Source organism: Chinchilla lanigera, unplaced genomic scaffold (genome assembly GCF_000276665.1).
Source record: "Chinchilla lanigera isolate Chin_1 unplaced genomic scaffold, ChiLan1.0 scaffold00029, whole genome shotgun sequence".
Taxonomy (NCBI): domain Eukaryota; kingdom Metazoa; phylum Chordata; class Mammalia; order Rodentia; family Chinchillidae; genus Chinchilla; species Chinchilla lanigera.
The window spans coordinates 17,314,721-17,342,107 of NW_004955430.1; the positions used below are offsets into that span (position 1 = coordinate 17,314,721).

The 27,387-nt window shown below is 40.3% G+C and overlaps 1 protein-coding gene across 1 annotated transcript in view; it reads left to right on the top strand.

The window, feature by feature from the left end:
- Rarb (retinoic acid receptor, beta) overlaps positions 1 to 27,387 on the top strand; it is a gene marked incomplete at its 5' end in the record, with an annotated part of 390,023 nt that overhangs the window by 247,185 nt on the left and 115,451 nt on the right. The window contains 1 exon segment of the mRNA XM_005387488.2: positions 8,166 to 8,314. Coding sequence (XP_005387545.1) covers positions 8,166 to 8,314 — 149 coding nt within the window.

Sequence of the window (27,387 nt, forward strand, 5' to 3'; positions counted from 1 at the left end):
TTTTTTTGGTCTTTTTGAGACAGGGTCTGCTATATAATTCAGGCTGGCCTTGATCTTACTTTGTAGCCCAAGCTGGTCTCAAACTTGCAATGAGCCTCCTGCCTCATCCTCCCAGAGTGCCGGGATTACAGGTGTGCGCCACCACGCCCAGCTGCATTTGTTTTCAAGAAAGAGGAATTTGGCTAAATTCTGGTGAAATCATTTGTGTTGAACTTTCTTAGAACTCAGAGATGAATCAAGGCATGCAATAAAGCATAATTTTATTGTTGCCTTCTTTAAATATTCCAAAATGGAGTAATCTCTCCATTACTTTTCTATAAGGCTGATACCAGCCTAGTTTTAAAATGTTTACAATATATTAGCAAAGAATGTGTATCTGCAGTGATGTAGGTTTTAATGCTCTTGTTTTAATCCACTTTCCAAATGCAGGAAATTTAAATAGCTAGAAGAATGTCATTTTTTAGTACCATATTGTTTTTTGAAACTTACATATATCCTGATTAGAAGTGGGGTATGGAACTGAACCATTTGGTATTGAGATAAACTCTTGCTGGGGACCTTAAATTCTGGTGCAATTAACCTCATCTACACATGACTCCTGAGACCTGTTCCCACATTTGTTCCCTTAATGCAGTTCCATTTCTGATGCCTCACAGTTCAGATCATTAATAAGCAGTTAGATGTGTTGTCCTGTTAGGTGATTTTTAAGGGAGAATTTATTTGAACCCTATCATAAGCTATCTTAGCATGTCCTAGAAAACAGTGATATAAAGTATCACAAAAGACATCCTTTGAGATAATTTTCAAATATGTTCCTTGAAGCAAGACTGAATATTATGAAAATTAAAAGTAGGAGATGAGTGTGTCATTGTCCCTTGTGAAAATATGACAGCACTTCTCATGCTAAAAGCCAGTCCTGAGGAGAGTATCTGTGGCTGGCCATGAGCCCAGGCGGGTGATGAGTGGGTCCTGAGCTTTGCTCCCTTTCTGAGGTCCATACTCTCTTGTCAAATGTAACCATCATCTTTTTTTTTTTTTTTGTCTTTTTGAGACAGGTCTTGCTATGCAGCTCAGGCTGGCCTTGAGCTCACTTTGTAGCCCAGGCTAGTCTCAAACTCGCAACAATCCTCCTGCCTCAGCCTCCTGAGTGCTAGAATTACGGGTGTGCGCCACCATGCCCAGCATAACCATTATCTTAAATCAAAGCAGCATTTGGAAAAATCATAGCCATAGATTTATACAGAGTCGTACAGTTCTGCAGTTCTCAAACTTGAACAACTTGTCCCAAGTAGACCAAAGCTGGTAGCCTTCCTGGCCTAAAAATTACATGAGAGAAGCCATGCTTGGTGGCACACACCTGTAGTCCTAAAACCCTGGGAGGCTTAGCTTGGGCAACTTAGCGACTCAGCAAGACCCTGTGACAAAATAAAAACAAAATAAAGGTCTGGAGATCCTGGGGATATATCCCAGGGCGAAAGCCTTGGGTTCAACCTTTACTTTTTTTGTGTGTGGTACCAGGAATCGAACTCATGACCTCATGCTTGCCAGGCAGGCAGTGTGCTGCTGAGCTATATGCCCAGCCCCTCAACCTTTACTAATGAAGTGGGGGGGAGTGGTAGAAAATTAAAAGTTAAAAAGCTGACTGTCTCAGTGAAGTAATACTAATATATATTTTGGTGCCAACTGTGTTTTTAAATTTCCTTCTTCCAAAGGGTGGAGTTGCTGTTCCCTCTCCTCCCCATGGTCTGGAGGAGCAGCCGATGAGTTAATATGCATTAAGCACTTAGCTGAACCCATGACGCATAGTAAGTGCTCAGTAAATAGTAGTTACTATTAGTTCAGGCTCTTCCTGTGCAACTTTGAACACACTGCCAAGTCAAAGCCACTGCCAAAATTCCACCGGAGAGAAGGAGGCTTCTGGTTTATGGTGAGCATAAACACACAGCCTGAAGATGTTAATGTATTAAGCACTTAACAAGGTGGAGTACACACTTAGTAAGGACCTGTGCAAAGGGAAACTGAAGGAGTTCCCACGCCAAATTGACTCAGCAAAATGTGTGGGATTACGAGGTGGTTAGGACAATGAAAAGACATTTTGGCGTTACACTGTCTCAAACAGGAATGTGTATAAGATTTATCAGAGGATTTTGTTAAGAGGCCTATTCTGATTTGGCTTTTCTGGGGTGGGGATGAGATTCTGCATTTTAACAATTTCCCAGAAGATGCTGACTTTCTTGGTCCAAGACCACACTTTGAAAAGCAAGGCTTTCTTTAAAGCCACCAAAATCAAAGTCTTCCCAGCCCCTCCTTTCATCCCCTGCCTGTGTTCAGCACCTGTTACATGTGTGGTCAGAATAGCAGGGATTCTCATAACCCAGCTCCAGCCCTCGGCCAGGAATTGTGGTGACCCGGGCAAACACACACTTCTTCAGGGTCATGGGCAGGTTACTGAGTCAAGACTGCCAAGAGCCTGCAGTGATGTTTTCCTTCACTCCTGCTGGCTCTCTCCCTTCCTTGCCTGCCCCAAACCCGGGACTAATCTTAGAGGTGCTTAATAATAACAAAGCCAGCCATAGAGGCAGGACAATTTCAAAGCAAGGTTTTTCTTGCGTGGCAATTCCCTAATTTCAGAATGCGTTCACAGATTTCCAGAGACCACATATGTGGAGAGAAACCTCTTCTCCTGAAAGACAATTAAAAGCAGAACCCCTTACAAAGAGGTGACATAAAAATTAAACGAGAGAGCCTTTCCTTTCCCCTTCAACGTTTGGAGGCATGTAAATGACATTTTAATAAAATGTCTACACGTACACTCATACACGCATGCGCACACACAAGTAGCAGTAGAGAATCTGGTTCTAATTACTTGTACTTTAGTTGAACTTTGGCGCTTCCTTTGACTTTCTCCCTAATGTGTATGAGCTGTGGGCTTTGCAATCCTGCAGTGAGTCCACAGAAGAGAAGGGGGATGGGGAAGATCCAGATCTGCTCTCCAATAATAATGAAGCCCAACTGAATGGTTTTGACCAAACCCAACACTTTGCCATTCTCCATTAATTAGCTAAATTTACTCCCACCCACCGGGACCCCACAGCTCCAGGCTCAGAATTCCTTCGGGGCCATGCAGGAAATGCCTTTTGCTTTACAGCTCCTTTTTCTTTTAAGGCTCAGCTGCCCAGAGAGTGCATTAAAATACTGTCTTAATCATGGAAGGTTCTAGTAAAAAGGCAGACTTTCATAACGCATGATGCCTGCCTGCCCCTAACCAGGCCCAACATAAAATCCTACAATCTGTCAACATGGGTTAGCCAGCCCGTAAATTAGCTCTTACAAAGAAAAAAAAAAAAAATAGTATACTAAACTCTCTTAAAAATCTAATCTACTACTTAATCTAACCTTTAGAAAAATCCCAGGCATGTAAGGAATTGTGAAGGGAGCTATTGTTGGAAACTTCTCTGTATTTAAATGACACTCAGGTGTGTTATAACAACAAAGACATTTATACTGTGTTTTCTCAGGTGAGCTGCGTTCTTAGGCGCCAAGTCCTCTTAAGGGCAGCATTAATTTGGTGAGCTTTTTCTTTTCTTTGGGAAGGAAACCTGAGTTGTGGCAGAATTTACCAAAGCTGCATCCCCGGGAAGGCTGGGGTTCTGCTTTTCCAAGGTCCCACTCTGTGCAGATTTGATTGAGCTCTGTTTTTGTTTTGTCTGCAAACAACCTCTGAGTGTGAAGTCCTCCTACAGCAGTGCTTTTCAAGATTGGGTCCGTGAAGGGTACCGGGTCCTGAACTGCCTGCTGCTGGTCTACAGAAGAAGTGCAGAAATGAGGAGCAACTGTTTGGAAACTTTTATAGCCATCTGATAATTTTGTCTGTTAAATCTAACTTTAAAAACAAAGTTGAAGCTTGAGCTGTGGACGTCTTTGTTTTCATCTCACTCTCTTTAACGAGGGTTTCATTTTTATTGAATTCGATCGATCTGGGAAGGGTGGTGAGGGAGAGAAAGTATCAAATGACTTCTTACCGTTGATAGTCTGAAAATAACTAACGTAAAGCCAGTGTCCATCTCTCTTGGTCAGAATTCTGAGGCTGCTCATGACCACACTTTGAGGAGCACTGATTTAAGAAGGAACAATTCCCATGACGAGTTTTACAAGGAAGGTGATTCTAGTTGAGTTTTACTCAGTCTTCAGAAAGTGGTGGGAGTGGAGAGGTTTAAAGCATGGGCTAGAAGCTTCTGCCAAGTGCAGTTTTGGTTCTTTCTGGGTGTCCTCTGGGCTCGCATCCCCCAGGCCCGTACGCAGCGCAGCGCGGAGGAGCCCTCTCAGCATCTCTGCTGCTGACTCTGCTCCGGGCAGGGACTTGTGGAGCCATGCAGCCGTCTCAGCAGAGGAACAGAAGCCCCTTTGCCTGGGTTGTTCCCTGACAAAGCAGGCCAGCCCATCTGGTAGCAGTTTAGATGCCACGTTGGAGGCTGCTGCTTGTTAGGGGAGCGGCCACTAAACAGAACTCCATAAGTCAATAAGTAAGCAAGGAAATAAATAAAAAACAGGAGGCAAAAAGTAGATCCGAATTATTCCTTAAAGACTGCTTCCCCAAACTGAATCGCATCAGGATGACTAGAGTACAGTTGTTTTATTGAATGACACAAGCCTCTTTTCCCCCTGGGAAGTCTAAAAACTGCTTTTTTGGCCTGCCTGAGATCGCTGAATGAGCTAATACAGAACACATTGTCTGCTGAGCCGGCAGAGTTTGCTAGCAAAAATTTTATCATTCCATAGACTGATTGTGCTTGCCTGGAATAAGGAACAAAATGTTTGAGGCCTCTCAAGGGCATTTGATGAATCTAACTCTAATTTAAAGAGACTAATAGATTATTGATTTAGCAGGATGACAGTGAACAGATCAATAGCCCAGCACTGTATCTACCTTAAATAACAAAAATGCTCTGTGAAAGGGGAGCCACAGGGTGCCCTGCCCCCTACCTGTTTCCCACTCTTTATTGAGGTAGGAGGGGACAGCAGGGAAGAGGAGCTCTAATAAACTTGACCGAAATATGCTTTTGCAATATTACCTAAGAGGTAAGAGATTGTGTGGAAGTACAGATCTTTGATCTTAATGCTATGGCCTTGTTGCAATTCTAGAACCTGTCTTGGCATGTTTGCCTATGTTACCAGCCTTGGTGATCTGACTGTACTATTGAAATTTTCCTCTCTCTCTCTCTGTGTCTCTCTCCTTTATTTTTTGGCCTTGTGGTATTTTCAACCTTGTAAATCTCAACCTTATAAAGATCCATCTACTACCAAGTTATAGGGTGATACCTAAATATATATGGCCAAATATTTAATTCTTTACCACCAATGGGAAAATTATTCTGCAAATCACTGTTTCTGGTCCTATGTGTTTTTTCTGTTTCTGCATATGCTGCATTCACTTATAGCATTTGTAGGATTCAAATGACAAAACACAATAGAAAGAATCAAGTCATTCTTCAGAGCACAGCCGCAACACTTCCTGTCAGTCTTCTTTGATTTCTCCTGACCCGAAGGCCTATTCTTCCCTCTGTCCTTGTATCGGTGGTTGACAAGCTGTCTTAATTTGGATTGACCTGGGAATATTTTTTAGAAGCAGAGTTCCTGACTCCCATTCTCAGACGTTGTGGCACAGTCGGTCTGTGATACATTTGGAGCAGTAGGGCCTTACAAAGTTCCCAGGTGGCTCTTTTGGTTTTTTTTTTTTTTTTTTTTTGGTTTTTCTCCGGTACCGGGAATCGTACTCACAACGTTGTGCTTGCCAGGCAGGCGCTGTTGCCGCTGAGCTAAATCCCCAGCCCCATCCCAGGTGGTTCTAATGTGCAGCCACATTTGAAAACCACTACATTTTGTTCTCATTGTTGGTTTGTTCTCCGTTCCACCAAACTTGTCAAGAATAAGAGAAAATATCATGCATTTTCCATATACATTTCCACAGTAGAAGCCCTGGCATGTTATAGTCACTTGGTGACTATCAGTAGACAAGCACAAGAACAGTCTAACTTAACAGTCTGACATGGACTAACTTAAGAAAGTCCATAGCTTTAATGATTAACTCACCATAGGATCTGTCTACCTGTGTCTGCCTATGTCTTTCTCTCTCTCTCTCTTCAATATAGGCTGGCCTTGAACTCCCTATGCAGCCCAGACTGGCCTTGAATTTTTGTGATCCTCCTGCCTCAGCCTCTGCTTACAGCAGAATATTTTTATTCATGACACCTGCCTTCTGGATTCATTCATTAAATGACCCTCATCCATAGAAAAAAGTCTTTGACCAACCTTTGTAAAATATTCTGGGATTTTTGACATCCCGTAGGCTTCTGCCTTTTTGTTTGTTTTACTCCAAATTTCTTGAGTATCAAATTGCCTACAATTCTGTTTCCTCTCTTTGGGAGGATGAAATGCTGGACTGTTTTCAGCGCCTATATTTGAAGTGGCATATTTATGGAAATTACCACCCACTTTTGAAATTCAGGGCATAGTTCTGACAGCTGAATCCAGGCCTAACAGAATTCTATTTACAACTTTCCTAGACAAGCCAGATTAGCTGTTCTACACGAGCAAACAGAACATTACAACACTCCTCTACACACGCACATGCACGTGCACGCACGTACACACACTCACACACCCCTGCTGTCTGTGAAGAATACAGTGCAGGACTGATCACGGTGGTGACAACGTGGCACAGTCAGAGCTCTTGACCTACACAAATCAAACCAGTTCAGAAGATCTGGGAGGCACGTAGGGAAGAAAGGAGCGTTAGTTCACAGCCTTCCTAGAAGCCAATTTTCAACATGAACTGAAAACTAACAAAATGTCTTTGAAATGACACTGCTTTTCAACTAATAATTCCACTTCTTAGTCTTTATCCTTAGGAAAGAGTAGATGTGCCAGGATTGGCTGCCCAGATGTTCATCACGATGGAACGTTTTGCAGGAAGAATACTTAATTGACAAGGAAATAAATCCATGACTTTGTTAACTGGACAGCATCCTGATCTCAGTATAATTCCGCCTTAGTAAACAAACGAAAACATTTATGTGCAGAGGAAAAAAGTCTGGCAGGATGTGTACAGAGAGGATCGCGGTGCATCTCCGAATGAAAGGATTGTGGGTGATTCTTTGTGTATCTGGGATTTTAACAAAGACCAATAATACTGTTTTGTAATTTTAACAAGTAGTGTTTTCTTGTTAATGTCATCATTCCTCCTTCCCTTTCAATGAAGCTGATTAGTTCAGTTTAAGGCGGCTTTTTGAATTTACGACTCTATAGCTGTGGCTGGTAAGCTTCAGTAGTGTTAGAAGCCAAAGCTTGCATAGAATACTTGGCACGGCTGTGCCACAGTAGCTAGTCAAGGCTTCCATTTGTTGCAAGAAAGATGCACTCCAGGTTGATGTCTTTATCGCAAAACCTTGGATCTCACCAGTAAAGATCATCACAGATTTATCTACTAGGACCTGCACTGCACTAATGAATTCATTCCAAGATTCTCCTGAATTATGAAAATACTATAATTACAGTTGATTCTGTTCCAAAGGACAAATTAATTACTTTTTAAAGAAAGCAAATGAGTATAAGAGAGCTATTTGATTTCTAATTTTGTGACTTAACTACTTAGAGGGGCACTTAGTGCTTGAAATAAGGAAGGAAATGGAAAAAGCTCATGAATCAGTTCAACAAATATTCACTGGTTACCTGCTATGCATCAGGACCTCTTCTAGTCCTGGAACACACTTGTAAATGGTGCAGTTAGGTTTCCTGGCCTCAGGACATCCACAGAGTGGGGGGGTGACAGATAAAACAGCAACTCCTATGCATATCAACTTTCTAGGCCAAATCCATGCCCTCTGAGTTTCTTTTTCTCTTAAGGGTAAATTGGTGGTAAAAAGCATTGCCCTCACTGTGCTGTGGTGAACTTCAAATTAGAGAGATGCGTGAGATTGCTTTGTAAGCCATGCAGTACCATGTGGATGTCAATATTGTCACCGCTGTGTCTTCAATGACAATTATTTTTATGGGCATATCCCTGCTAGTGTTACTGCTGAGCTTGGAGCAGAGGCATATGAATTCATTGATGAAAAAAATAAAGGGACTAAAATAACTTTTCTCCCCCTGCCCCATCTCTGTTGCAGCAATTGAAACGCAGAGCACCAGCTCTGAGGAGCTCGTCCCGAGCCCCCCGTCTCCACTGCCTCCCCCGCGAGTGTACAAGCCCTGCTTCGTCTGCCAGGACAAATCATCAGGATACCACTATGGGGTCAGTGCCTGTGAGGGGTGTAAGGTGAGTGCCCTGCTTCAGTGCCCAACGGCACATTGTCCAAGCGCTCTCATTAGTTGCCTAGCCAGCTCCACAAGTGGCAGCTTGGCCCTCTGCCATGTCACCACCAACCAGTGTGGTGGGTGTGGTTGTACTTGACCATGTACCTCACTTTCTTGTATCATTTTACTCTCAAGTTCAGACATGTTGTCAATGACTGACTGGGGCCAGCGATCCGAGAATGCTTGAAATATCCCCACATCAGTTCTTTTTAGATAATGAGGACCTTTGGAAGGAATCCTGAAAAGAAAACATCCTGTTTCTCCTTAGAACATGCCATCTCTTGCCTTTGTAGTTTTATTTTATTTTTAAATATGACTGACAGCCCACTGAATCAACTAACAGACAATTCATGGTTGAGATTGGGATTTATCTCCCGACTGCTTCCTTAGCCCTGTGGCCTTTGAATTACAGTTTGATTTTCAGCCTCTAGGGACTTGCTACTGCATGTGTGTCGTAAATTCAGGGAAGTTGGATTTAAAGTTTCTGCCTGCCGAGTAGGGAGGCTGAAGATGTGTCAGAGAGAATATGGCTGCTTTGAATCAAGTTGGACAATTGTTATCAAGTCTAATGGGCTTAATTGAGTGAAAGAGCTTCTTGTGTTTTTTTAAGAGAGAGAGAGTAGAGGGAGGAGTGCAGAGAATGACTCAAAGGCAAATTCAACTCATCCATAAAAAATTTCTCAGCGGAACCAGGCAGGGTGGTGCATGCCTGTAATCCCAGCACTTGGGAGGCTGAGGCAGGAAGATTGCTGTGAATTCAAGACCAGCCTGGGCTACCTAGTGAGTTCAAGGCCATCCTTAACTATACAATGAGACCTTGTCTCAAAAAATAAAAACAAACAAACAAAAATCTCGGAGGAACTATGGCTGTTTTGAGCTAGCTTTTCCCCAAGATATATAACTTCTTTGAAGTTCCCTTTAGACAGCTGTTCAGTTTTGTTTGTACTAGTGTTACTCAGCAGTAACACTAGTTTGTACATTGCCTAGAATTGATTTTTTTGAATAGGTTAGAATAATCACAGCGGTGCTCCCTGACATGTTTGTATTTGACTTGTCAGAACTTGCACTTCCTATACATATTGATTAGGCACTGTTTGATGGCTTTAGACAGCAATCCTTTACCTGACTTAGAATTCCCTGGGACTTCAGTTTTGACCAGGCTCATCTATGTAGTTCATCAGGTCCTACCTGTGCTCTACCAAGGTCCGCTGCATGTTAACCAGTCAGCCCAGCTTCAGGAGGAGCTGACAGTTGGCGGGGGAGCCTCAGCTCTCCTCCCTGTGTGCAGGCCCAGGTTATTCACAGGGGAAGGTTCCAGAAGAGAGAAGAGCAGCACATAATAGTTCCAGAGGCCTGCACTCCGAAGCATCCCACTTGTATTTCTCTCTGTCTCTCTCAACAGTGTTTATCAGTACATGCTTGCAGTACATAATGATTCTATTCCTCCCGGAGATTTGGTACATGCATATAACATGTCTTAATTCTTTTTTTCACCCACTTCCCTTCCCTGCGCACCATCTCTTGGTGCCCCTTTCCTTTTGCAAAAGATCTATCTCCTCACTTCCTATTATCTACTTTTAACCTGCTTTTTATTTATGTTTTGGGTTTCCCATATATGAGAAAACATGCAATATTTAAGCTTGTGTGTCCGATCTATTTCAGTTAACATTATGGTCTCAAAGTGCATCCATTTTCCTACAAATGACTCAAGTTCTATCTTTTTTTTTATGGTGCAGTATTATTCTTTCCTGTAAATACCACACATGTAAATATCCATTCTTCTACTGATGGACATATAGGTTGCTTCCAAGCTTTAACTATTGTGAATTGTGCTGCTATAAACATGGGTGTGCATGTATGTGTTACCATAATATGCCGTTAACACTTTTTGGAAGATAACTAGAAGGGGAATAGCAGGGTTGAATGGAATTTCTAGTTTCAGTTTCTTGAGGAGTCACATTTATTTTCATAATGGTTTTACTAGTTTACATTCCTACCAACAAAGTAAAAGGGTTACTTTTTTCCTGTAGTCTCTCTAGCATTTGTTATTATTTGATTTCTTGATGACAGCTATTCTTTCTGGAATAAGGTGGAATCTCAGTGTTGTTTTAATTTGTTTTCCTCTAATGGCTAGTGATATTGAACACTTTTTCATGTATTAGTCATTGCACTTCTTCTGAGAAATGTCTATTCATTTCAGTTGCCCATTTTGTGATTGGGTCTTTTCTTTTTTAGGGGGGTCTATTTTTTCATGTTCTTTATTCCTAAATGTTAGTTCCCTGTCTGACAAATAGCTGGCAAAATATTTTTCCCATTCTGTAGGTTGTCTCTTAATTCTGTTGGTTGTTTCTTTTGCTGTGCAGAAGTGTTTTTAATTTGATATTATTTCTTGTGCATTTGGGTTTCTGTTCAGAAGGTTGTTGCCTATGCCTCTGTCTTTGGTAGTTTTACCTGTTTTATCTTTTAGCAGATTGTTTCTGTTTTAACATTTAGATATTTGATCCATTTTGGTTTTAGTGAAGTATATGTTGAGCTATATGTATCCAGATTGAATCTTCTGCATGTAGATAGCCAGTTTTCTCAACATCATTCTTTAAAGAGCCCAGCTTTCCTCTCTCACGTGTATTTTCGGTCCCTTTGTCAAAGATCAGATAGCTGAATGTGCCTGGGCTTGTTTCCGAATCTTTTATTCTGTTTCATTGATCCGTATATCTGTTTTTATGCCAGTAAAATGCTGTTTTTATTACTGTAGCTTTGGAATACAACTTGAAATCCAGCATTGTGATACTTCCTGCTCTGGTTTTTGTTTTTTTGGGGGGTGGATTTTGTACTGGGAATTGAACTCAGGACCTTGTGCTTGCCAGGCAGGCACTTATGCCACTGAGCTATACCCCCAGCCCCCTGCTCTGTTTTTTTTGTTTGTTTGTTTGTTTGTTTTGCCTAGGGTTGCTTTTGCTATTCGGAGTCCCTTCTGGGTTCATATGAATTTTAGAATTGTTTTCTCTAGTTTGATGAGGAATGCTAATGGCATTTTGATTGGGATTTCATTAAACAGGGGAATGTCTTTCCATTTTCTGATGTCCTCTTTGACCTCCTTTCTCAGAGTGCTGTGGTTTTCTTTGTAGAGGTCTTTTACTTCCTTGGTTAGGTTAATTTCTAAGTGTTTAATATTTTTGATGCTATCCACTTTTATATCTGCTGCCTTTTACTGGCCAAAGCAAGCCTTTTTCTGTTTTTTTGGTTTGTTTTGTTTTCTCTTCACTGCTTGTTTTTATATGAGTGTGAACATGGTTTCTATTTTTTGTGTGTGTGATTGTTGCTCTGTTCTGTTCTTCTCCTTGTTTCTTTCTTCTGTCTTTCTCTTCTGTCTGCTGTACCAGTTTCCAAAAGTTTGAGTGATCTTTCTTTATCCTCCAGCCTTGCTTCTAATCTCCTCCTCTTCTTCTCTCTCTCTATTTTTCTCCCTAATCCCTTTTAAATGTTCCCGCCTGTGGCTGGAACTGAGGAACAGGTGGCCCCTGCATTCTAAACTTCCTGAGTTTTAAAGTTTCTATTGCTTCAAACACTGAATGAACAATCACAAGCAAAGCACGTCTTAAGGTTAGTCTAGGAAGAAACACTTTTAATGGGAAGAGCCTTACAATCGTGTTATCCAGGGAATCAATTTAGGGGAAGGAAAATATGGCTCATTTTTACATTTCATGTATCACTGTGCACATCTCTTATAACTCAGGTGGGTGGGGACTCTCTCTGTTGGCCAGCCCCTTGTGCAGTGGACGCTTAACAATGTAGGTATAAGGGAAGGCTGGTTCAGAGAAATTTATTGAAGACAGGAACACTGCTTTTCTTCTGGGGTTGGGAGAGTGTTTTTAAAGCAATTCTCTTTCCTCCGATAGCTTCTGACGTGGTAACTAGGAGAGCTATATGGAAAACCAGCTGGCACTGGCTAAAAAGTAAAATATTTATGGATCTAACTGTTTTAGTATCGGCAACTATTAGCTGAATCTACTTAAATTTCCCCTGAAATTTGGGAAGGCTTCAATGGAATACTAGTTCATTTTGTCTATTTCTTGTGTTATATATATATAAATCATTGTCTGATGATCATTTGAAAGCTGACTGAAAAGATGCTCATTTATTTCTAAAAGTTTTTAAATGCTCTCATGTACAGAAATCCAGATGGGATATGTTCTAACTCTGCTTACCTGCTCCCATGATGTCTTTGGAAAAGAAATTACCTAGCACCTTTTTTTTTTTTTTTTTTTTAGTGGCAGATTCTGGGACCTGGATATTAAGTTATTTCACTGTCAGTACAGTACAAACTGTTCTGATCATCTCCCAGCGAGCTAATGCTCTGACCTCTTGTTTTAATTTGGGATTGTGATCCTCTTTAGGAAAAACCCCAACAAAAACAAGACTCATCCCAGCACAAACTTTGATAAACTTGGTTAAAAGTGTTCAGAGTCATAGGATGGTGTGTCTTTTTAACAGAATGATAGCCCAGCCAGGTCAGATGAGTTCTCCAGCCAGATGTTGAATTTGATCATTGGTGTGTTGTGGGTGGGCCTCTGGACACACAGATTGCTTTTCCTCCTGGTGGTGGACAAAAACTTGGCCCACATCTTGACTTGCTGGGAAAATAGATGGAAAAAACACATAGAACTAAAAAATATGGGAGAGGCAAAGGTATAATGTAAAGAAATGTACAGCCAGGCATGGTGGTGCACGCCTATAATCCCAGCACTCAGGAGGCTGAGGCAGGAGGATCATTTGGAGTTCGAGGCCAGCCTGGGCTTCAAAGTGAGCTCAAGGGCAGCCTGAACTGTATAACAAGACCCTGTTTTGAAAAGACAAAAAGAAAAGGTAATACAACTTTTTAAAATAAAATTAATCTTATTATTTTTTAAATTACCAGTATAATGAGGATTTTAATGTATATAAAATAGGAAATGAAAACCATCCTCATTCCTCAGAAGAGAGCCCATGTTAAAACTCAAGTCTTTTATGAGTATATGCATATTGTTGTTTTTGTTTTTTTTAAAAAAATAGGATTTTATGTTGTATGCTGGTTTTAACATGATTTTCTGCATAAGTTTTTGTGGTTATACAATTAATGTAATGATTTATGTTTATATCATTTATTCAGCTAATGTATTGTTATGGAATTAGGATATTTCCAGTTTGTCTATTTTATAAGTAATACTTTAATATATAGCCTTTAAGTATGTTCCTGATATTTTTCTTGGGATAAGTTAGTTGAATTGGACTTTATAAGTCAATGGCTTTGTGCATTTTTTAAGCCTTTTGATACAAATAGCCAAAATGACTTTGAGAAAATGTGCATCAGTTCATGCTCTATTACTCTATAAAAAGTTGATTCTACTAGAGATTACCTATTTGAAATCTCTCCTTCGTGATAAGAAGGTAATGGATTAAGAAGGAACTTTCTTAGGAATTCTGCCTATATTTAATTTGATGTTACAATGTGCCACATGTATGATACCATTTTGTGGTACCAGCAAATCCACCATGGTGCCTGGTTGTACTATAAATACTGGCCCAGCCTTTGCCTGGAGATCCACGATCAGTACTCAGGGCTGACAGCCTCTGCTCCAAAGTAGAATTCCCAAAAAGAACCTCGAGTATAACTTTAAGAAGGAATGCCTACAGTAGCTTCTGCCTGTCATAACCAAGATCACCTTACTGAACATTATTTGGGGAAGAGAACCTTCCATCTTCCGAGGGACCAGGTGGCACTCTGAGGCACTGCGACAGACATAAGACGATGGTCACAATTTAATGAGTGGATTGAAGTTCACCTCTGGGGATGGTCAGTGGCTGCAGTATTGACACATCACCATGGCAGCAGAACAACTAAGACACACCCTCGGGATGTCCCACGTAGGGGATTTCCAGTTCGTTGATGGCAGTTCCCTGCAGGGCACAAAGAGCACGTAAAGTGAATATGTGGTGTGGTTCGCCAGGAAGGTTTTGTCACATAAAATCATAAAACAATATTAAACGTGAAATAATAAGATGACATAAAATAATGTATCTTTAGGAAACTTTCTCCTTTCTCATCACTGAAATGTATGCACAAATTTTTGGTCTTAATCATATAATACTTTTTATTTTTTTAATTTTCAAAGAGTACATAGAGTTTAGAGTGAGAATACCAGGAATTCAATCCAGTTTAGGCTCCTTCCTAGCTGGATGAATTTATAAATTTTGTATACTTTCTCTCTTTCTCTTCTTGTCCGATAAAATGGAGATAATGCCATGTACAGCATAGTATGGTTATGAGCATAAATGAGTCAGTATGTAAAATTACTCTGTATAGAATCACGCCTGGGTCTAGTGGTATTCATGCTTAGTTATTGTTCGTATTGTCGCTAAGCTATAATAATGATTTTTGCATCCAGTGAGGTAACATCATTTCTAATCTTAGTACTTGTCTCATAATCTTCCTTCAGCATTTCCCCATTCCTTGGTTCCAAGAATAAACACTGCCTCTTTCCTTCAAGACTCAGTTTAAGACCCAACCTGAGCTTCCCCGTATTACAGTAGAGCGGTGGTTATGAATTGTTTCTGCGGAGTCACATGGCAAATTGTTTTAGGTTGTGAGGGTCATATGTTCTCTGCCATAAAAATTCAGCTGTGCTATTGTAGATGAAAGGAGCCGTGGATAATATGTTTAAAAAAATAGTTATGGCTGTGATACACAAAACTTTATAAAAGTAATAACTTGGTGAGATTTGGCCCTCGGGCTGTAATTCCCTTACCCCTGCCATAGTGCATGGTGATATATCCCTTCTCACAGTTTTTAAATATTCATGCCAAGGTTAGCAGGGTAGGTTGTTTTTTTGAGGATTACAGGCCTGTGATAGCTTCCCCCACTGCCACATACATATACACATATTGCGAAGAGTTGATGTCCCTATGTCAGGGATCTAAGACTTGATAGCTTCAAGGCTACTCTATCTGACCATTCCTTCTCCCGTCATTTATACTCAATTTATACTTCATCATCCAAAGTAAGAGAAATTCATAATCTTATTGTGACAGCTACTTCTAGAAACATCTGACATCCTGCTTTGACAAATTTTTAGAATGTACTCTTTAAGCTGCTATAGTAGCTTTTCCTGCTTACCACATAACCTAAATGTAACAGTGGACGCGCATTACTCATTACAATTTTGGACAGGTCTTCTCCTTTTGACAAGCTGGGCTTGGATCAGGTGGGATCAGATGGCCTACTCGCATGACTGGGTCCTTGAAGTGATGCCTGTATCCTTTTCCCAAGCTGTTGCTCACCATCATCCTTGCCTAGACTTGTCCACAGAGTGGGAAACTCATCCCCATCAGAGAGAGGGCAACCGCAAGCATGCTAGTGATTTCCAACTTTTGCTTGCAGCACATTTGCTAATGTCCTATTGACCAATCCAATTATGCAACTAAGCCTGGATTCAATAGGTAGGGAAATGGACTGCCTATCCTACTTACTAAGGGGAGAGGTGGGAAAGCTACCTTGTAGAAAGGTGAGCCTACCAAAGCTGGCATGGGCTTATAGACTGTGTTCTGTTGTTCCCTGGGTTCACAGGCAAGTTTTTTTGACAGCTGTGTCTGTCATTCAGTTATTCTTTAGGTTATTTGAGCACCCACCAAGTTACATGGTCTATGCCTGGTGCTAGAGTTACAGGAGCAAAAAGCAAGAAAGCAAGAAAGCAAGAAAGAAAGTTCCTCACGGAACTTTCTGTTTCATATAATAGACAGATGTTAATGCAAAGTTGGAAGAAAATGAACAAAGTGGTCTGATAAAGAATAACTGAAAGGTACTTAATTTAGTAGGAGTCAGGTAGGATCTTATGGCCAAGAAGGAAGCAGCTACATAGGTAACTGAAGGAAGCATTTTAGGTCAAACCAAGCACTTAGGATCTTGGGCTACTCCTGCCTCACCTCACTATAACCACTGACTTTTTTGGAGGCCTTAGCAAATCCATAAAATGAATCCAAACCCCAAAGTGGGATCCCAGTCCCATGACAAATACAAATGCAAACAGAGTGCCCAGTAGTTACACTGATTTCTTGTTAGGAAAGGCTTATGTGGAGCTGCAAGCCAATGCATGAAATAGGGGGAAGAGGAAAACTGCACTTGTTAAATACTTCTGTACCCTACATAGTGGGCATTTTATAGCCAAAGCCCATTTAATTCCAATAGCAGCCCTAGAGGGTAAGCTTTCTGTTTCGTTTTGTTTTTTGTCTTTGTGAGACAGGGTCTCACTATGCAATTCAGGCTGGTCTTGAGCTCACTTTGTAGCTCACAAAGATCCTCCTGCCTCAGCCTCCTGAGTTCTGGGATTATAGGTGTGCACCACCACAACTGGCTAGAGGGTAAACTTTCTGTCCCACATTTTATAAAAGAAGAAGCTGAGGATCAGAAAGCGTAAGGAACTTGGTCAAGGGCACACAACTAGTCTGTACTAGAGCTGGGATTAAAATCCTATACCTGTTATAAAGCACTCCAGTGCTTTAGCTGCACCAGAACAGAAGGTTAGAAGCCGTAGTGTGTTGTTATTAAGACTGGGGATTTCGTGAGACATGAAATTAAAAGACAAAATGGGTAGGTCATACTTAAAATACTCCATCCTATTGATCACTTCATAAAAGAAATTATATTTTTGCAACAAAAAAAGAGCTGACGAGACATTCTTTCCCTAGAAAAGGTAGGACCCACATCCAGGTACACTCACTCTCAAATGAGTCTTTCCTCCATTTTCTCCACTTTGCCATGAACTGGTGGAAACTTCCCATCCGTAAGCCAGACTCTTGAGAGCCATGATTCAGCCCATGCTGCAGAAGCCCCAGGCAGGACCCTGGCAGCCATGATGGGACGTCTTCTGCAGGAAGGCACAGAGAAAGTGCTTGCAGAAGGTCACATTGGTAGCTTCTATTTAAAGCAGGCTTGAAGGATTCAAACTCTGCTAACCCCCTTAGTCCCTCTGGCTAATTCTGTCCATTTTCTCTTCTGCCTTTGTTTTCCTGGCCTCTGAAGAGAGGACTGCTCTCATCTGCATGGTAGTGTCCAGCTTTGGGCTGGGTTTTCTGGCAGACAGCAAGTAGAATATTCAGTCACAAAAAGTTTTGCAGTCAGGAAGATGAATATCTGCTCTTCATTTTAGAACTTCTATTAAGTACTATAAAAGTGCTGAGGGATTTTGTTTGACCAAAGCCATTTAATACTATATTTTTAATTGGCATGGTAATAAGCATAAACATTATGTTCTGTTTGAAAATAGTTTTGGCTTTCCTCACCCTGCTAGTTGCTTCAGTTGGGGATTTGCTACAATACTGTGCCTCAAGAATACAACTTTGTTAAAGGCAATAACAAAAGTAGGGCAATGTCTGTGTGTGAAACTTGATTATGAAGCTTGCCCTTGTCTTCATTATTGTAGTACTTCAGTCATGATGAGCAGGTCCCCCATAAATATTCAAGTTTGCCATCAATGAAGAATTGATTTAGTCTCTCATTTATCAGATGTGTATTAAGTGCCTTCTGTGAGGCAGGCTCTAAGATATAAAAATTAAAAGTTTTGGGGTACTTTGTCCCCAGTGTTATGTCTCAGTGCCTAGAAAGTACACAAAACAGTGCCTGTCAAGTAACAGATTCACAGTAAACACTTGCTGAGGGAATGGATAAAAGAATAAATGAGTGAATGGACAAGAAACAAGCAGTGCAGGGTAGGGGTCAGTGGGCACTGAGGAGGAAGTTTGGATTGCTCTGACGCGTTCAGGGAAGGCTTTGTAGAGAAGACAGTTTTCTCACTATGTAAGCATTTTCTAGATGGGAAAGGGACTAAAAGTGTTCTAGGCAAAAATTGAAGGCAGAACTAGAAGGTAAGGGAAATAGCCAATAAAAAATTATGTAACATGGGGGCTGGGGATTTAGCTCAGTGGCACAGCGCCTGCCTGGCAAGAGCAAGGTCGTGAGTTTGATTCCCAGTACCGGAAAAAAACAAAAAATGAAAAACAAAACCAAACAAATTATGTAACAGGATGGAAAGTCCGTTGTGTTAACGTTAATTTATTGTATAACCCTATATATCCAGGTAGGGAGATGTACTACAGACATTCAAAAGGACTTACTGTCATCTCCTCAGAGAAATCTTTTCTGGAACTCCAGGGTAGGTCCTTTCTTTATTTTTCTGTTGTTCACCATTTTTTGTGTGTGTCAGCTTTCCCATTCCTAGTACAAAATACCTGACATACATAATTAAAAGAGAAAAGGTTTATTTTACCTCAGGTTTCAGAGAGTTCAGTCCCTGGTTAGCTGGCTCCCAGGCAGAAGCATCTTTGTTAAAGAGCCTGGCAGAGGAAAGCTGCTAACCTCATGGTGGCTAGGAGTAGAGAGCAAGAAGAATGATAGAGAAAGAGAGAGAGACGGACAGACAGACTGATAGACAGAGAGCCAGCCACATCCGCACTGTCTTAGTTACTTTTCTCATTGTTGAGACAAAATGCCTGACACCCAGAATTGCAGGAAGGAAGGTTTGTTGTAGCTCACAGTTTGTAAAGGTTTCAGTTCATGGTTGGCTGGCTCCAAGGTAGGGTGGCATGACAGAGGGGCATCACAGAGGAGAAACAGTTCATGGCAGGCAGAAGGCAGCAAAGCAACAAAGTGGTCGAGAAGCAGCAAGTGACAATCAGCAGTAACAGCAGCCCTCTTTCTGTCCTTTATATTCTCTTCAAGTTACCTGCTCTTAGGGTGGGTAGTGCTCATATCCAGGATGGGGCACCCTTAATCCTAGAATTGTACCATGAATCAGTGCCAACATCACATAGTCTGGATCCAGCCACCTCTGAAAAGCTCCACCTATGACTGAATGAGGGTTTGAGGGACATCTAGCTGCAAACCGTAACACACAGTAACTTACCTCCTTCAACCAGACCCATCTCATAACAGCATATTGAACTATGAACTCAGCAGTGAATGAATATAACACCTCTAAAATCTAGTCACCCTCTGTAGCTCCACCTCTGAACATGAGACTTTGAGATTTTAGATTTAAATCATAACACCTTTGCAGCATTTGTCATAATTGAAATTAGGTTGTTTGCAAGTTGTTTGTTTAATATCAGCCTCCTCCAACAGATTGTAAACTCCATGTGGGCTGCAGCTGTTGCTTCTTGTCATAACTTGATTAAGAAAGAGTAGCACAGTGTTAGTGACACATAGTAGGGCCTCGATGCATATTTTAAAATCATAAATTGCATTTTAATTATATATAGTAATATAGTTATAAAGTAAGTGTAGTAAGTCAGATATATGATGATATATATAGGAATATAACTGCATCCATTTTACCCAACTGATAATGAATTATACATAATTATGTAAGATTGCAATGATATGTTCATGTAAACTTTTGTGAAATTTTATAAACAGGACAAGGCCTTTGGTGGCCCAAATCCAGCTCATTTTCTTAGTAATTTCTGTCTGCCAACTAGTTAACTCTTCACTGTAAAAAAAAATTCTCCTGATAGTCTTTAAACAAACTCTTAAGAATCAGCAGCTAGAATAGGAGCCCTGTAGGTTCTTAGTGTTTTAAATAATAGAAAAATCTCAGCATACAGTATCTACCTCTGTATCCAGGACTATCAAGACAGCTGGAATGATACGAGCTTTTCTAGTGGGAGTTCCTATAAAGGAGAAAACACTTTTATTCTAAACTGAGAGTTCACTTTGAGTTGAAAAAACAACAACAAAAAAAATCTATCTCTCTCTTCCTTCTAGTATATAAATAGAAGTAAAGGGTAAATTCTGAATTAGCCTCCAACATTATTTTTTTTTTCCCTCACACTGGGTGAAAAGTTTATTTAATTTGGTGATTTTAAGTGGTTTATAATTGTTTTAATGGTTAAGTGTTTGGAAATGCTAGTTTAAGTGATTACTTGTTTGTTATCTGAAAATATCCAGATCACTTTTATTTACTGTTTTTGACATATGAAACAAACTAAAGGTTTGCAGTTTTCAGTAAATGCTTTTGCCTTTGTCATCCTGTAGAAGAAGAATTCACAACATTTGTAGTTAACCTATCAGTCTGAAAATGCTTTGCCTTTCAATGAAGTCTTTACTGTCTGCTTTGTATAAAGATTTTGGTCAATTGAAAAAAATCACCAAAATTTAATACTTCATCTAAAACTGCATAATAACCATATATTACAAATATACCTAACTAAAAAAGAAATACACTTTTTAGGTTTTTTGTTTTCTTTTCTTTTCTTTTGTTTTGAGGCAGGGTTTCACTCTGTAGTTCAGGCTGACCCTGAACTCGTTATGTAGCTGAAGCTGACCTGGAACTCATAGCAATCCTCCTGCCTCAGCCTCTCAAGTGCTGGGATTATAGGTGTGCACCACCATGCCTGACCTTTTAAGTTATTTTTGTAACAGGAATGAAAGTATACTTTTGAGCTTTCCTGAAAGTGATATAAATTATGTATGATTAAAAATCTTTTCTATTTCAACAAGATTTATTTTCTTGTAGATAGTAGTTTAGTCATTTGGGGAAGAAAAATGGTCCTTTGTTTCTGACCCTTTTACTGGAGTGGGTAAATGGAGCTTTCCACTGTATTTTCCTTTCTTCTGAGTGGATTCTTGTAGAGAGATAATAGGAAATACAATCATCTGGGAAGGCTTTCCTGTTTAATTAGCCCCAGGCACCTTTTCATCAGGGAAGGGCCGTGAGTTCCTCCTCTTCTCAGTCTCCATAATTGCCTCTGCTCCCATCTGTCACTAGTATAAAACCAGAGTCAGTGAAAATACCTTATATTTCTATAGTGTTTCTATAGCATTATCATATATAGAATACAATTTGGGTAGGCTTAGCTGAAACAAAAATACGCTCCAGAGAATTTCTTTCCTTCACAGGAAATGATTCAAGGCCCGTGTTCCTAGTTAGAAACCTTTTTTCCGCAGAGTGACTTGAAGCTCAGGCCCTATCCATTGTGGTAGCTTAGCACTGACTGTTTCCTTAGCATCATCTAATACTAGTTACTATCATGGGTCAGTCAGCCTGGAAGAGAGAGCAAATATGCTTCTTAAAGGTTGGCCCTAGAATGCCACACATCATTTGCTATAACTGGTCACATGACCAAAACATCTGTAAGGGACCTGGGGATGCTGTCTAGCCATGCACCTGATGTGGACCTCTTACAGACAGAAATAGAAATGTGGTTGAGAGCTAACAGTTTCTACCATAGGTGGGTAGGTGGGTTGGTTGGTTGGTTGGTTGGTTTTTTAATTCTCATAGTATTAGAGATAGGTAGAATAAATTATTTTCCACTTTCATTTCATTTCTCATAGATGAGAAATTAAGAGCTGATAAGACCAAGTTTTACCATCTGTGACCTTGATTTCTTATCTGATTTTGTTACTGATATGGTTACCTTCTTGGGTTCATTTCTATGCTTGCTTTTTACCTTAATCTCATCAAGTTCTATGACTGTAAATATATCCATATTCCTAGTATATTCTATTTTGACATTTTCAAAGACTGTGAAAGCCTTACAGTTAAATCTTTATCAAGAGTTAGATTCCAGTCTCAGCCCACCAGGCAGAAATCACATGTAGATAAAATGACCCCAGAAAATCCCTTTGGGAAACAGAGTTGAAAACTGTCATTTCTGTCAGAGGACCTACAAAGCCAGTTCTTCTGTCAGCCTTAGAAACACATTGCTGTCCTCTCCGTGAAGCACCAGATGAACTAGTTATTTTCTATCTTTATGTTATGACAAAAATGTGTCCTTAGGCACACAAGCTACACTAGCACAACACAATGCTCATGTCATGAAAATCACACATCCTTCTAGATGTTTCCCTGTTACTGCGTTTGTCCTATCAAAATTATTTCTTTGGGATCAAAATTTCTCCTGTCCTTTTGGGAACTATGTCTTTTGTTGTTCAGTATTTTTCCACTTCAGAGAGAAGACTGGATTAGTTATGTGAAGAAGAAACGCAAAACAGGAAAAAATTTTGTTCTGTGCACCCTAGAACTCATCCTGGAAAAAACTCTAGAGAGGGAATAGTAATCTGTGTGTATCTCTTGCCTGTACAATGCTTGCATTGTTTGGGGTGAAAAGGAAAAGCTGGGGTTCTGGCAGGCCTGGCCCATTAGAGTGTTTTTCCTTGTTCCATATTGAAAAGATGACATTCCTTTGCTTGCACAGTCCTGCCTGGATTTCTGGCACCAGTTCTGTGGCCAGCACTGTTGCCTGGGGCATTTTTGTTTGGGTTGGTTTTGTTTTATTTCTAAAGCAGCAAAGTGCGGGCTGCATAAATGTGCAAGGTAGAACTGTGTTTACAAAGCTTGTCATCAAACGTGTCAGTACAGTCAAGGTGGCCTGTCTGCCAAGGTGTCTGCTTCCTGTTCACTAGCGTCAAAATGCAAGAAAGCAAATATAGTAAATTTAACTTCTTAACGTGTTCTCAAGTGTTCCTGAGACAGCCCTTATGTTTTATCACACATACCCTTCTCTCTCTCGGGATTTCATGTAATGCTTCATTTGTAACAGAGATTGGTGGATTTGCAAAGTAAATATTCCAATAAGAAAAAAAGTCTTCAGTGACCCTCTCCGTTCTGCTCCTATGGAAGCTTTTTATATGTCTGGAGAAAAAAAATCTTTATACTGGCTGCAACTGAACTGGAGCATGTAAAATGTTCTTCTCAGGTTCCGTGAGCTCTAAAGTACTGAGCAGTAGAAAGCTCTGAGGGAGCAACACGGAGAACACTTTGGTTTTACAAAGGATTTTCATGGTTAAACAAATTTGGAGGAACTAGAATGACCAAGTAATGTTAAATCTCCTCTGTGCTTTTGAATGTGAAAATAGCAGCATTTTAAATACACAACACCACCATTCATGTGGGCCTGGAAAGTCCCCCAAATCATGAAAATTATCCTGATTACTCAAACGCAGCAGGGACCGTGTGACTGTTCCTTAGGGAAATGGGAGTTTCAGTTTGGGTCTCATCTCTCCATGTTGTGCTTCAGCTGTAGATGAGCTTTCCTATTCCCTAGGACTCTGGGTGTGTGGACGTATTTTTTGCCAAGACGTATTTTTGAAAGCTGTTGCCCTGACGTGTATGTTTTATTCTTCATTAACATAAGGAATGCATTAGAGAATAATGGCGTTTTCAGAGGAGGGACGGTCTTTACTGTTTATCAGTTTCCACAGGCTTGTCCTGCGACGAGTTCTGTTCTCTAAACTGACCCTAAGTTAGCCAATTTGTAGTCCCAGTCCTCCTTAAGCTATATTTTGATGGCATCTACTCCTTTTGAATCCACAATATGGCATGTAGATGATTTCATCAAAACATTATGCTAAAGGGCTTGGAAAGCTTTCAGTATGTTTATTGCATGGAAGTGTGATAGAAAAAAGTATGAAAAGTTCCAGTTAAAAGCTAGAAATTTTGAAATAGAGTATCACAAATTAAATGAGTCTGTTAACTTGGGTTATTTCTCTGAAATAGAATGAAGTATATAGTTCCTCAACCACTTACACTTTAGTCTTTTTTTCCACTTCAGTCTTAAATTATTATTCTTTCCTGCTTTAAGAGTGATATGAAAATACTGAATATCTTTTAAAAGCGCATATTGGTGCTAATTCTTGCTTATTGGCAAAATTTGAATCTCATGTTGTATGTAATATGCATAGAGAAAATGGATTTATTTCTGAAGTATTTGTGGCAGGTAGGATCTGCACGCAATTATCAATTATATAATAAAGGCTAAATGAGTCTTCCTGTCATCATTGAATACATTTGGTTTTAAATGCAAACCTGTAATGAAATCATTTGTTTCCTTATACCTATGTAGAAGATATTTACAGTTAGAGAATCCCCAGAACTGATAACATGGACCTGGTGACTTAAAAAACCTAAAAGAGGTTTTTAGCTAGTATGTCTAGATTGGGTGTTTCCGTTGTTTGATTCTTTGCATCCACTTTATTTTCATGAGTCCTAGGTTTTGGAGAGAATATTCTTGTGCTCCACTGTGCACACTATTTAAAAAAGACCATTGGGTGAGGGATGATAACAGTGACATTTAAGGAATGAAATTCTGTAATGTGTCAGGGTGGGTACACTGCTATGTCCATATAGCAGAATGAGAAACCAACAAAATGACTAGAGATAAATAGTGTTTAGTGTATTGATATTAAGCATTTAGTATTTTAGAAACTTATTTAAATAATAAAGCTCAAATTCCTATAAAGATATATAAAACAAATGCAGGAAAGAAAAAATGATTTAGATAAATTTTTGGAACCCTCTGATATCTTCTTTAAGCCACTTAAGAAACAGTGAAAGAGGTGTGAATTATTTCCTAATTCCCACTGGAACACAAGTCACCACTGTTTTCCCCCACATAAATGTTCTTTGTCTTAAAGGTGTCTCCATGTACATGCTGAGCCAGAAATTTCTAACGTCACCTTCAGGATCAGTGACCTTCTTTCTGCTGTTCTCTGTGCCATGGTGCTAATGTTCCTGCTGGATGTGGAGCTGGGATCTATTGCCCTCACCATGTCATCCTTCCTTCCATCACAGCTGAGGCCCTAACTCTTCCCATTTTCATCAAGATAAGGCCAGGTCATGTTGCAGCCACAAACAAACTCAAAATGGCAATGGCTTCAATCAGTAGTCATTTATTTTGCATAGGGAGAGTCCTACCCTGTGTCAGTCTCACTAATCAAGACTGAGGGAGGCACCAGCATTCAGAAATCGCCAGCCCTTGCATCAAGGGAAGACTGCAGAAAATGCCCACTCCTAGGGAGCTTCATGTTTCCATTGTCAGTTCCATTCACAATTCATTGACTGAAGTATTTCCAATCACTTTATCCAGATCACTTTATCCTCAGTCCTTTTCCAAATAGAATAGAGAAATGCGCTTCTACGCTGTGTCTAAAAGAAGGAGAATGGACAATCACAAATGTTAATCTACTCCCTCTGCTCGAACTGCCACACTTGTTTCTTCTCCCATACTCGAGGGGCTCTTGGTGCAGGGTCTTGCACAGTTGCAGTCACATGCAGTGGAAGGAGGGTCCTCTCCCCAGCACTGCCAGCTCTACTGCACTTTTAGGTAAAACCCTTTATGTAACTACATTCTATCTTTTTGTGCCTGTATATTTATACTACTTTTCTCTACAGATGTTTCTATAAGTTCTTTTAGCATAGTTAAATAAGATACATTTAGAGGAAAAACATGTCACACACAAAATTATGAACATATCTCTCATTTTACTTTTCAGTAATCTGCTCTGCTTCACTAGGGATCTCCCCTCATGTTGAAGGCAGGCTGCTGTTCCTCTGTTGATGTGGGAGTCCTGCTCCCAGGCCCAATGTTCTGTGTAACTACCATTTCTTCAGTGGGGCCTGTGGAGTCTCATGGACTGGAAGTGCTGGCAGTTATCTTGGTGGACCAGGGCTCCTGTAGTGAGGCTTCTGTTGTAGCACTATTATTTGAAATTATTGCTTATATCCTTACTTGCTGTTTCTCTCTCCCCCTGGTATAAGAATACTATAAGAAGAGGAACTTTGTAAGTCTTGTTTGCTTCTATATTCTAAGCACCTACAGTCTTGGTTACTTTTCTCTCATTACTGAGACAAAATACCTGACCCAAAATTAAGGAAGGAAACATTTATTTAGCTCACAGTGTGTGGAGGTTTCAGTCCATACTCAGCTAGCTAGAAGGCAGGGTGGCATGGCAAAGGGCAATAATTCATGGTGGCAGAAAACAGCAAAAGCAACAAGAGCAAAGGAAGGAGTGTGAAAGAGGACTCCTTCTGTCCCTTATATTGTATGCAGGCTTCCCACCCTAGGATGGGTGTAGCACTCACACCCATAACCCCAGCATCGGACCATGAATCAATCACAAACTGTAGTAGCCCATGACTGCATGGGGGGGACATCCAGGCACAAACCATAATATATGCCACAAACAGTGTCGTGATTATAGGCACTCCATAAATGTTTGTTTAGTGAATCGATTATACATTATAGAGAGAGGAGTTGGAGGGAAGGGAGGGAAACAAATAAGATCAGAGCATATTTGTTCTAGGTTGAAATCATCACCAAACAGAGGCAAAGTAGCAGGTAGAGGAGATGCTAGGGAAAATGTTAACCAACTATGTTCTTACAGAAAAGAAAAGGAGGACAGTTTCATTATGCTTCCTTCTTCCTTTGATATTTTCTTTTTCAGTGTTGAACTGAATCTGGGGCCTTGAACTGCTCTATTACTGAACTAATTCCTAGCCGTTTTATAACAATTTTCATGTGGGTCTTATTATGTTGCCCAGGCTGGTGTCAAGCACATGAGCCCAAATTATCTTCCTTTTTAAGCCCTGCCTTCTTCCCCCAGTAACTGGACTACAGGCTTTCGCTACCACCCCCAGCGTGATTTTTGGAAGGACGTTTGGAAGGATGCTCCTCTGAGTCGTGAGAGGTGTACAGGGTTCCCTCTCTGTATATCCTGTTGTCTCTGCTCAGCTACCTGTTGCTGTGCTCTCTGGGTCTGGGGTGAGTTATGTAAGAACATTTGTGTTCACTTTGCCACCTCATGAGATGGTTTGCTGGTGTCTGCCAATGATGACTAATTCTCTTTACACGATGGTTGAACTTGCCAATTATTCAGGTTATTTTTTAGGCCCTAGTTGAACTAAATTTGAATTTCAAATGTTGGTAATTCCCCATTCGTCATATACACCAGAGAAATAACAGATGCCTTCTTTTCATTTTGAAATGATAAATCCTGTAAGTACAGGGCATACTGCAGTTTACCAAGGGTTTACGTATGCAGTATCTCCTTTTTCTTTATAGCAGTTCCATTATAGCAGAGAGAGTGGAATCTCTTCTTTTTTAGGATTTAACTGCTAAAATAAGAGTATAAAGTAAAAATAGTGTGTGGTTGAAATGACCCTTAAATCTCCCAATGTGTCCCAGTTACCATCACTGCATAACAAACCATTCCAATATTAATGGCTTAAA